Source organism: Sus scrofa, chromosome 1 (genome assembly GCF_000003025.6).
Source record: "Sus scrofa isolate TJ Tabasco breed Duroc chromosome 1, Sscrofa11.1, whole genome shotgun sequence".
In the NCBI taxonomy this organism is placed as follows: Eukaryota; Metazoa; Chordata; class Mammalia; order Artiodactyla; family Suidae; genus Sus; species Sus scrofa.
In genome coordinates, this window is record NC_010443.5 from 111,548,513 (window position 1) to 111,561,246 (window position 12,734).

Genomic DNA, 12,734 nt, shown 5'->3' on the forward strand with positions numbered 1-12,734 from the left:
TTGTCATTTATGTATGTCTATCACATCTTTATCCATTATTACATTGACACTTAGCTTATTCACATGTGTTGATTATTGTGAATAATTAATCTTGATGTTTATAGTCTAATTTTTATTTTAGCCAGGTGTGTCTTAGAAATCTGTAGAGCATGCCCAAACTATAAATTTAACTTTATCTGCTTGCTTTCATAATAGGTACATATTTCTCTAAATGTTTTATTTCAGTAAAAATGAAGCTTTAATAGGAATTAGATACTACTTTTTTAACAGTTGTTTTCCTTAAATTGTGGGGTTAGAGTTTTTTGTTTTTGTTTTTGTTTTGGTGTGGTATGTATAAATTTTTCTACATCCAGCACATGTTTTAGAATTAATACATATTTCTTTTTGTTTGTTTTTTTAGGGCCACACCCACAGCATATGGAGGTTCCCAGGCTAGGGGTCCAATTGGAGCTGTAGCTGCCAGCCTACACCACAGCCACAGCAACCCAGGATCTGAGGCACATCTTCGATCTACACCACAGCTTACGGCAACGCTGGATCCTTATCCCACTGAGCGAGGCCAGGGATTGAACCTGTGTCCTTATGGATCCTAGTCAGGTTCATTAACTGCTGAACCACAACGGGAACTCCCATATTTCTTGTATGATCTGACTTTTAATGTTAATTTTTTCTTGTTTATTTTTATTTTTGGCCACACTTGCCGCATGCAGAAGTTCCCGGGCCACTGATTGAACTCACGTCACAGCACTCACAACATGGGATCCTGAGCCACTAGGGAACTCCTAATGTTATTTTGAGCTGTAGCTTTACTTAATAAATGTAATAAAATGTGTATTTCTCCTTTTTAGAACATAAAGTTGATTTGCAGTTATTAGAATTTTGTAAAAACATCTTTCAAGAGACTACATAACTTTAAAAAATATTGAAGTTTTTTTTAAGTTTGATCTTTTATTTTAGGACATATTGATGCATTTACTTCAAAGCTTTTCCTGCTGGAAGAAATTACCTCAGAAGAATTAAAAGAAAAACTTTCAGCACTTAAGTAAGCAACTTCACTTTGTGGCAGGAATTTAAGAACTTGTTAATATGATCACTAATTTTGTGTTACCTCTAAATACTGGCTAAGTTTAAATTACTTATTTTCAAGACTTTCAGTCTTTTTATACATGAGGCTTCCCCTGATCCACTTTGTGATCTGTTTCACATTAATCACTTCCACCTCCAGATTGTTTCTACTTAAAACAAAGGAGGCTAGAACAACAGAGGAGTCTTCTTCCATCCTGGAGGTATACAGGAGCCCACATCCCACCTTTTCAGGGGTGGGAAGATGAATAGGACTGTTCCACCCTTAGCTCTCAGGACTGTATATACTCATTTCAACATCCTAACTTGTGGGAATTTGCTCTTCTACCAACCATTACTTTGCATCGGGTTCAAATGACTTGAGTTTGCTTTTCACAGCTTCCCAGGACGAACTAGTGGTAGTTTTGCCTCCATTTTATATATGAGGAATCTGGGACTTTGAGTGACTTTCCCCAGAGCTTACAACTAAGCTAGGATGACAGCCTTGGTAGTTCATATGTTTGATTCACCACTAAGGATGGGAAACTGTCCTTTTATTAGTTCCATAGATTCAGATTTGGGGCTTCTCACAGTTTTTGAAGGCTCCAGATTCAAACTTTAATTCTCTGCTTGTATTTCAAAACACCTACTTCTGTTATAAGGGATTGCTTCTTTTGAGACGTAACTTTTTATTCTATCTGTGAACAGAAAAGCTTTTCCATATATTACTCAATGCCTGTTCTACCTCTCAGTGAAAACCATTTTTTTTTATTTTGTTTTATTGGACTAAGGTGATTTACAGTGTTGTATTAGTTTCAGATATATAGCAAAGTGAATCTGTCACACATATAAATACATTCATTCTTGTTTCCCATATAGGTTATTACAGTCTATTAAGTAGATTTTCCTGTGCTATGCAGTAGGTTCTCATTAATCAGGGGATAATTGGAAAGGTAGGAATAACATTTACATATTAGGATAAATTAGATGATTAATTTATAACACAGATTAATTTGTACAGAACCTACTGTATAGCACAGGAAAATCATTTTAAAATAAATAGTAAAGGGAATGATTTTCAGCCTAGAAGAGATACTAAATCAGTAGCAGTTTCTTTGCAGTTTACCACCACTATCTCTGAAAGGCAAATTCTTCTGAAGATTACTTCTGCTTAAAACTTATGAACTTTTTAAAAAGTTTATAATTTGAATGTAAAATAGTGATCTCTTTACAACTGCTCTCACTCACAAAATCCAAATACTTCAGGATTTTGAAAAGAAACTAGAAAATAGCAAAAATAAGTAAATATTAAAATTGAATCAATTTAGAAATAAATTTGGGTATTCTGTCTTTTACATTATTTTATCTTTTGTTTTTACTATTTTTACTGGTGAAGACATTTCTCTTCCTGAGGAGCTATAATTGTTAAGAGTAAGTTTTTTTGTCGCTAATTTTCTTTTTTTTTGTCGGTAATTTTGTGTAAATTTTTTCTTTTTAATAGGATTTCAAGTTTATTTAACATCCTCCAACACATTCTAAGAAAATTAAGCAGGTAAGTATTTGGGGGGCATTTTTGTGTTATGTCTAATTTTCTTGGATGACAATTCATAGAAATTTTATGTTATATATGTTGTTAGGAATAGATGAAAAGTAACCTAGAAATAAAAGATTTATTCTATTTGATTAAAGTTGAAATTGGGAAAATATAAATAGGAAGGTGATATAATAGCATCTGGCAAGTATGGGCTTTACAGTTACATTTTTCTCTAAGGCTATTTTAAGGATTTCCTATTATTGCGATAACAAATTACCACAAACTTAGTGGCTTAAAACAACACAAATTTACCTTCTTTTATTTCTAGAAGTCAAAAATCTGAAGTCGTTTTCACTGGACTAAACTTGTGTCAGCAGGGCTGGCTCCTTTGGAGGCTCTCAGAGGACAGTTGTTTCCTTCCCTTGATTTTTCATCATCTAGTGACTACCTGTATTTCATTTCTTTTTTAATTGAAATATAGTTGATGTGCAATATTATGTTAATTTCAGGCATACTACATAGTGATTTGACATTTGGATACATTATGAAATGATCACAATAAGTTTAGTAACCATCTGTCCCCATATAAAGTTATTACAGTATTACTGACCATAAGAGGTACAAACATCCAGTTATAAAATAAATGAATATGGTCAGTATCCTGGGGAAACATTTTTCAGCCTTCCCTAACTATATTGTTTACATTTTCAGGATAAAGAGGCAATATAGAGCTAGTCATCAAAAGTCATTAGGTCCATAGCAAATCGTAGAATGTAGGTTGTGCCGTGATCATTTATTAAACTATCTCATTATATGAACTTTCACATTCCTTCTGTTATCCTTACCCAGAGATAAACTAAAAACAATTTAAGAGTTTGAATGAATGTCAAAAAGCTCAAAGGTCTAACTCTTCTGCTTAACTTTATTATGCAACTAGATAGATGTCAGTTTCCCTATTTATAAAATGATGGTGTTGAGTTCAGTAATTTCCTAGGTACTTTTCAGTTCTGAGATTTTGTGATTCTGTGGCAGGATTTCTGTTTTATATATTTCATTCTTCTTGTAAAGTACCATGCTTAAACATGAAATTGGCCAGGTGCTTTTTGAAATTTTATTATCAATATCTGAATTTTGTGTATTAGTTTTCTACTACAGCTTTAACAAATTGCCACAAAATTAATGTTGTAAAACAACACAAATTTATCATCTTACAATTTGATGAGTCAGGAGTCCAACCAGTCTCCTCAGACTAGAATCAAGGTGTCATTTTTCTTCCTTCTTTCTCTAGGCTCTAGATGTGGCCTGTTTCCCTGATTTTGTATATTCTAGAGGACACCTGCAGTCCTTGGCTTGTGGCCCTCTTCCTTTTCTCCCTCTTCAGTTTTGTTGAGTCCTACTCACATCACGTCATTCTCACTTTTTTATCCACAGATTCCCCCTCCGGGTCTCTTCTGCCTCCCTCTTCTACATTTTAAGGACTCAAGGTTGCAGTGGACACACTAACATAATCCAGGAAAATCTTATATTTGAAAATCAGCTCATGGGGAACCTTGATTTCTCTTTATTTCCATCTTAATTCCCCTTTGCCATGTAATGTAACATATTCCCAGGTTCTAGGGTTTAGGACATATATTTTTAGGAGGCTGTTATTCTGCCTGCTGATATTTGTATTCTACATACATTGCACTTGTGTAGCACTTTTATGATATTCTTCTTGGAGTGTCTTTTTCTCCATGGATTCTTTTCTCTGTAAACCAAAGCTTTCTTCATTTTTAGTGAAGGTAGTTAATTAGGATAAAATGTTTATGAGAGTTCCTATTGTGGTTTAGCGCATTAAGAACCTGACTAGTATCCATGAGGCTGTAGATTCCATCCCTGGCCTCCCTCAGTGAGTTAAGGATCCAGCATTGCCACAAACTTCAGCGTAGGTCACAGATCCCTGGCCCCACTCAGTGGTTTATGGATCCAGTGTTGCCTTGAGGTGTGGTGTAGGTGGCAGGTGTGGCTCAGATCTGGCGTTGCTATGGCTGTAGCCTAGGCTGCCACCTGTGGCCCCAGTTCAACCCCTAGCCTGTGGACTTCCATATGCCACAGGTGCACCCCTAAAAAGAAAAAAAATATAAAATGTTTTCACTGATTAAAAGCTCAATCTTTGAAATGTTCCTTTTTCCTACTGTCGGATCAGTTATTTTTCATTTCCTCATATGGAAATATGAAAATGATTATTTGCGGGGAAAATTCTCCAGAGGATAAAAATAGCTCTCTGAACCTCTTTTGTCAACATTTATTACTTTTCTTTTTTAAAAAATTAATGAAAATGTGACTTTTATCAGGTATAGGAAAATCATTTTAAGTATGACTTCTCCTTATTTTTAATGAAGTATTGTGGGAAAGAACTGATATCCTCCATAGTACCTTTGATCTAGAGGAGTGTAAAATCCCAAAAAAGCACAGTATATTAATCTTATTTTTTTTTTTTTTAGCTCTTTATGCTGTTACGCTGAATTCCTTAAAGCTTTTTAAAGAGAAAGGAAAACTAGATTTGATGTTTGATAGAACTTATTATTGTGAGAGTAGGGGATCATAATTAAGGGTATGACTTTTGGTATTCGTCTGCCTTGGTTTGTATCCAGGTCCTCTTAGAACTATGGCAAATTACTTAGCATCTCTAATTTCTGTGTATTTCTAATATGGTATTAATAATATTATTCCATCAAGGTTTGTTCTGGAAGATTTAATGACAAAATGGATATAAATAGTACAATACTTGTTAACTCATGATAAACATTTGGTACCTGTGAACTGCTTTGGTTGCTGTTATTCTCATGGCCCCTCATATTGTATTGTGATTGTTACTTTGTTACTGCCACTTTATTTTAAACTTCTCAGTGATTCACTTTTCTATCTCTATTCACCTATTACTAGATACAAAATAGGTATAGTGTTTGTATAATAATTTAAATGTTTTGTATTGAAATAGTACATATCTGTACTCATGAAATGCTTTTCTGGAGTTTCTGCTCTGGTGCAGTAGATTAAGAATCTGAATGCAGTGGCGCGGGTCGCTGCAGAGGCACAGGTTCAGTCCCCACCTCAGTGGGTTAAAGGATCCAGTGTTGACGCAGCTGCAGCATAGCTTGTACCTGCAGCTTGGATTCACTCTGGCCCAAGAACTTCCTTATGCCACTGCTGTGGCCATTAAAAGAAAAAAAAAAAAAAAAAAGCTTTTCAATATATGTTGTTCATGGATTAGCGAATTAAGCAGACTGCTTCTCATTAAATTTTTGAAAACTTATGCAACAGTGAAAAGAAAATTTTATATATCCAGAACTTTGGAGTAAGAACAAAATTAGATGCTGAAAAGGCATGAAAATAGTTTAAAAGACTGTTAAATCTTCCTTGGCCATAAGAGTGTTTTTAGAGACTGAACCACTAAATGTTTGGTGTCCCATTCCCATAATTATGTTAAATTTTAGTAATAGATCATGATTAAGAAAGTGCTCTTGGAGTTGCCATTGTGGCTTAGCAGAAATGAGCCTGACCAGTATCCATGAGGATGCGGGTTTGATCCCTGCCCCTGCTCAGTGGATCCAGTGCTTACAGATCCAGTGTTGCCTTGAGCTGTGACATGGTGTAGGTGGCAGATGTGGCTTGGATCTTGTGTTGCTGTGGCTGTGGTGTAGGTTGGCCGCTGCGCATCTAATTCGACCTCAGCCTGGGAACTTCCATATGCTTCACTTGCAGCCCTAGGGGGGAAAAAAAAGTACTATTGAGGAGCTCCCACTGTGGTGTGGTGGGTTAAGAATCTGACTGCAGCAGCTTGGGTTGCTATGGAGACAGGGGTTTGATTCCCTAAGCCCCTTACAGTGGGTTAAAGGATCCAGTGTTGCCACAGCTGGGGCATAGTTTGCAGCTATGGCTTGGATTCAGTTCCTAACCTAAAAACTTCCCTTATGCGGTGGGTCCAGATGTAAAACTAAAATAAAGTAAAAAAGAAAGAAAGTACTATTGAAATTGACACAGCGAACCAATGAGTTAAGTTTCATTGTATGGATTTAGCTTGCAGGAAGGTTCCTACTTGTTGTCTCATGCAGCAGAAGATTCTTCACTCCTGATCTACAAGACGTCTGATGGAAAAGTTACTAGAACGGCATACAATTTGCATAAAACACACTGTGGCCTTCCTGGTGTACCTTCCAGTCTCTCAGTTCCCTGGGTCCCATTAGATCCCAGTCTCTTATTACCGTATCATATCCATCATGGACGAATTCCTTGTACTTTTCCACCTAAGTCACTAGGCCCCACAACACAACAAAAGGTAAGATCTTTTTCGGAATTAAATGTTCCATTAGGTTGTTTATTATTACTCTGTTTCACTAACTGTACGATATTTCATCCTAATGTCCACATTGCCATGTTAATCACAGCACCATTCTAAAAATATCTATAGGAAGGATAGATAAAGCTGTATGCTCTACTGAGCCCAATTGTCATGTCAGTGGAACTTTGTAATTTTGTAAGGTTTATAAGTCAACTAAAAAAAAATTCTATTAGCCTACCCAGTGAGAGCATGGGTAAGGTAACCACATAGTTAAATCCCTATGTTCCTGTGAAAAGCAAAGTTATGTAAACTATTTCAGTTCATTAAATACTTGAGGCAATTTGCAGAAGAATACATACAGTAAAATTATGGTACAATTAAAAATTGATAAATATTATAATGGAAAAATATAAAAGCAAGTGTTAGTAATTAGTGAATGCAGTGTCTTATTAAAAGTACAATAAAATGTTAAGAACTAAATTGTGTTTTAATGCTAAGTATTTTATAACTGAGTATTTTAGTTATAATTAATGTTAGGCTCTTTATAGGCTCCTTCCCAGAAATACCAGTTGAATGGTATTTCTCTGTTGGAAACTCTTATGAAGCCGTGGTTAGAGATTCTCTCTACCGTGTCCCTCATTCTTTATATCATGTAAGAAGATCCAGTTTGAATTTAGTTGAAGGAAAAGTTTTTTTCTCTATAAAGGAACCCGACTGTTCAGTAAACAGTAACACAGTTACTGCATTTTCCTTCCCTGCTGCCAAAAATCTTGAGTCAAAAGTATTCTGAGTGTTATACTTGTCTTAACATGTTTATCCCACAAAATCTTATATTCCCACTTGTGTAGTCTGTGAATATTTTCTGTTCTTTTTTTCCTTTCTATGTTAAATTAATTTGTAAATGTCCTCAGGTCCTTCTGAGAAATAGTTTGAATTCGGATACTGAGGTGTTGGGTTTTTTTTTCTTTTTATAATTTCCAGTGGTTTTTCTGTTTTCCAGAGGTTATGTTTTTCAACTCTCCACCCTAATGTTATTACTAGAGAGGATCCTTTTAGATATTACTACTTCTTGTATATTCTTAGTTAACTTTGGCCCAAAATAAATATAGTTGGGACAAGTTAAAGAATGGAGAATGTGAGTTATTATTATTTTAAGCCATTTTATCTAAGTTTTTTTGGCTATTTCCAGTTTAAATGTAATTTATAACCTCCTAAGGCAACATTTTCTTAACTTAAAAGTAATAATCGAGGAGTTCCCGATGTGGCTCAGTGGTTAATGAATCCAACTAGGAACCATGAGGTCGCAGGTTCAATCCATGGCCTTGATCATTGGGTTAAGGATCTGGCATTACTGTGAGCTGTGGTGTAGATGGAAGACGTGCCTTGGATCCTGAGTTGCTGTGGCTGTGGCGTAGGCCGGTGGCTACAGCTCCAATTAGACCCCTCGCCTGGGAACCTCCATGTGCTACAGGTGCGGCCCTAGGAAAGACAAAGACAAAAAGATAAATAAATAAAAAATAATAATAAATGAAAGCTATTTTTGAAGGATTTATGTTATTTCTAGGAGAATGATTTCATTTTAATTTAGAAACTCTGATTATTGTTTTTCACTTGTAATATTTAACTGTGTGAGAGTGGCTTATTCCTTTTTAGTGTAAACGAGAAGTTTAATATCTTGGCACAATTACATATTTTCAGGATTTGGTTGCATAAATACAAACAACTTAATTATGTTTACACTGAGCATTTTTTGACTTGTGTTTTTTAAGATGCTTCATGCATTCAGTCCAGGGACAAATACTTAGTGAGATATCCAGGACCAGGTTGTTGTACAGCCTAGCATTGGTATAGTAGACAGTTAGATAACCAATGCTTGGTTTGATGTTTTTCCAAGCCCATGGAAGGTTTTCGGTGATCTCTTACACTTCTAGACCTATGCTGTGTAGGAATTACCCCTGTCTTTCTCCTGTGAGGCCATGGGAATGCGACTTTCTAGTCCGACCAAAACTAAACACAGATAGGGATTCCAGCTTTAGCAGCAAAGGAAGACCAGAGCTTTAGAAAACCTTGGGATTATAAGATCTATATGAAACAGAGATCATCTACATGTTTCATGATGTAAAAAAATGTCATAAATGTCTCTGCCTTTAATACAATTAATTCCTTGGTCCCTAGTCCACTTGAACTCAGACTTCATCTTTGTGTAGTGCTCTAGGCACTAACCCTGAGAGATACCCCCCTGGAGGCTGTATCTGCCTTCTCTGCATTAAGCAGAGCTTAATAGGAGGATCCCATTTGTTTGCTGTGCTGCTCCTGACTTCTTCCAATTCTAGACTTTTTGCAATGGCTCTGTACCTATCCCTTTTCTCTTTCCGCTACTTTTGTAATAAACATGGATTACACACCCCCCCCCATGCGCATACACACAGACTCATACACATATAATCTCTCAGTTGAAAAAGTCAAAATGCTTGCAATATAGTAGATAAAATGAGTGTGGTCAGTATACTCTTTTATAGTAAATACCAGCTGAATGGGGAGTAGTATAAATAAAACTCACAGCAGTTTTCTAATCATTATGTTTAAAAAAAGTTTATCAAAAAGAAAAATAGAGAAGTTCATCAGATTCAGGCAGAGAGATTAGCAAATTGAAACACTAATTCAAGTTGGTTGTTTTCTAGTCATTTAATTGTACACCAAAAAATGCCCTTGAAGAGATAAGATATTAAGTAAGGGAAGCTGGAGTTTGATTCATTCTTAGTGAGCCAGGAGCCCTTTGGAGCAATGGTTAGTAATATGTATGTTGCATAAGGAATATGAAAGTGTGTGTTTGGAATTACAGTATCACCTCACTCCCAGGTCTGGAACACACTAGACAAGATGCGAAGAGATAGAAGGTCTGCAGGATCACTAGAAGTAATAGAGGCAGATGGGACAGGTTCCGGGGAAATGTCTTCAGACTGTACAACTTTGGTCCTTCTCTCAGCAGCCTGGCTTTCTCCATTACCCCATTTTAAAACTTCATGCTCAAAAACAAAAAACAAAACAGAAAAAGAGATAAAATTTCATGCTCTCTCAGTGGCCAAGGGGATGACAGCATTTCCAGAGCTCATCCTCACCAGGGCTACAGTTAACATGGGATTGATTGTGTCCTAAGAATGCTCTCTCTTCCCTAAGCTCTGTGAGCTAGAAAGTGGGCCTGAGTAGCACCTTGTGCTAATAAAGAAGAGGAGCTATTTAGGGAGAACCAGCACCCCTACTTCCCTTCTTTTCCCATCCTCGGTAGTCCCCCCACCCCACTTTCTTTCTCTTCTCTTCCAGCTCCTCAATTTCCCTTTCAAATTGGGTTCTCTTTTCCTTTCCCTTCGTATTTATTCTTTTTTACTTTCTTCCTTTTGGACTCTTCTGTTTTCTTACTCTTTGTCCCTTTCTCCATTTCGTAATTTCTTCTCCCTCTTTACCACCTCTGACCTTCTTGTATTAACTTTCCCTTCCTATTTTTCATTTCTAATCTTTTCTTCTGCCCTTTGGCTTCAATAATTTTGAGCACATTGCTCAAAAGACCCCTCATTCCCCCATTTAACCTTTTAAACTCTTCCAAATTTAACACAAAGAGTGGTTTTCCTCTTCACTTCTCTCCATCTACCCTGATATATCTCTGTCCCTGATTGTTATTTGGAAGTTTAGTACTTTAAAACTGTGTCAGAGTAAAGCTTTCTTAGAAGCAGCTAAGTGGCTGGGGATTAAAAGTATATAAAAGACCACTCTCAAGGTACTTAGTCCATATGGAAATAATAGAGTGGACTGTATTTAAGTATGTTGTAATCATCTGAAGCCCCTGTTCTTTGCTTCATCCCTTAGATTGGTGGAACAAGAATGCCTACCCGCAGCCGCAGGAATTCAGTTTCCATGGAAACCAAAAGCCTGCCTGCTCAGCAAGTTGAAAATGAAGGAGTGGCTCCAAGTAAAAGAAAAATAACTTAAGGACTGTACCTTGGAAAACGAAGAAAAAACATTATAACAACATTCAGTTTAGAGAAGTTTGAGGGGAAACATGCCTGAAAGATCTGTAGGCAAGAGGATCGATATTCTTTCACTATCTTTGAGAATTCTTAGAGTGCCTTGAAAAAAATGTGTTGACTGTGTGAAGCAGTGTTCCAACTAAAATAGAAAGTTGGGCTCTTAACACCTGATGTACAAATATTACATTGTCGTGGCAGGGAAATAGAGAAGAAAATATTTTTATAGTAGAGCTTTTCCAAAAGATGCAAATAGGAAAATAACTTGCTTTTCTCAGGAGCAATATGTTTCATTATGTATTGTGTTAATAATTAGAGTTGTATTGTGATCTCTGGAGATTGGCTCCAAAGCTTCAATCTTGCCACTGTCAGAGATAATTTTGAGCTGTGTAAACCTTATTTCTGATCCATTAGACAGTGTTAATTACTACTTTAAAAGGATGATTGCTACAGGTTAATGAAATTAGTATCTTTCAAAACTTGGTAAAATTTCATTGCAGAAGCCAAAAATAAAAAATAAAAAACTCTCTGCCTGGGAGTTCCCTGGTGTCCTGCCAGGTTAAGGATCTGGCATTGTTATTGCTGTGGTGAGGGTTTGATCCCTGGCCTAGAAACTTCCACATTCCATGGGCATGGCCAAAACAAAAAACTCTCTGTGTCTGAAAATCCACAAGTAAACAGTTTTTTTGGTTGGGCAGCCATCAGATTGTTTAAAAACAAACAAACCAAAAAAAACATATGTGGTGTAACAGGTTTGGTGATGAATGCCTCTATCTTTGGCACAAATCCTGGCTAAGTGTTGAAATGCACTACTAAAAACAAAGAGGTGAGTATGTTTTCCAGAAAAAATCTCATATTTCAATTGACAATGTGTGGTAAAACAGAAGCTATTTTTCCTCATCTACACTGATTAATCTAAATTTTTCAGGACTGTGGAGATGAATTTGGAAAAGGGAGTGATCAATTCATGTTTTGTAGGCAACTTGGACTTGAGAGAGGATGGAGTTATATAATTTTTGTATTCCTCTTCTTTAATGTGTGCTGAATATGTACATCATTTGTAAAATACAAGCTTTGTAATCTAAGACAGTATTGCTTTGTTTTTAGGAATTTTCTATGCATTTTTTATTAATACAAGAAATTAGTCCTAGAAAGCTTCTCGGTTGTTATGAATAACAGTTATGTATTTTTTTATTACCAAGTTTTATTTCAAAAATTTTTGATTGGTTATAAAATATTTTAAATTAATGAGTAATTATTAGTAAAATTGTGTATTATAATATATAATTTCCTCATCTTGCCATTCCGTTTGTAAGATATTGAACTTTGTTTTCTTTGGACTTCATATTTTTCCTTTTTTTTTTTAACTTTGTCACATACCCACATTTCCCACAAATATTTCAGTTGTGAATCATTTGGCAAGGAATGAAGAGAGAGGCAGGGACTCCCTTGGAATTTGCTCTTTTAAAACAGCTCGCAATGATTGCTTCAGAGTTCTGAGTACCAGAAAGACTTGGCTTTAGTTTTTTTAATATTACTTTTTAACTTAGTAAAACATGTGATCTTGCAAGTGATTATTTTGAAATTATCTTAGCCACCATCTATTTGAATAACCCTGATAATATATGGAAAGCTAGTCTTAGTTTTCTACTTGTGCATAATCAAGCCTCTTTTTTCTGATGTATGTTTGACCTTGTGTTCTTTTTTTGATTTTTAGTACTGAGGATATATAAGCAGCAAAGTGACAGCATGAGCAAAGATGTTTTAAAAAAGACAGACAATGTTGGCAAGTATGTAT

General features: G+C 35.8%; 1 protein-coding gene across 10 annotated transcripts in view; it reads left to right on the forward strand.

The window, feature by feature from the left end:
* The window catches only part of ICE2 (interactor of little elongation complex ELL subunit 2), a 70,993-nt gene extending 58,754 nt beyond the window's left edge, over window positions 1–12,239 (forward strand). For 7 of the 10 annotated variants that reach the window (XR_002344664.1, XM_013992913.2, XM_021094409.1 and 4 more), the window contains 4 exons: window positions 958–1,042; window positions 2,564–2,614; window positions 6,656–6,914; window positions 10,779–12,239. Coding sequence is in view for 8 of the 10 variants with exons in the window: in XM_013992913.2 (XP_013848367.1) it covers window positions 958–1,042; window positions 2,564–2,614; window positions 6,656–6,914; window positions 10,779–10,901 (518 nt within the window). In the remaining 2 variants the exon portion in view is untranslated. Of the gene's footprint in view, window positions 1–957; window positions 1,043–2,563; window positions 2,615–6,655; window positions 6,915–10,778 lie in introns of those variants that run through there. The other 3 variants (XM_021094439.1, XM_001925575.6, XR_002344666.1) reach the window with 3 other exon arrangements.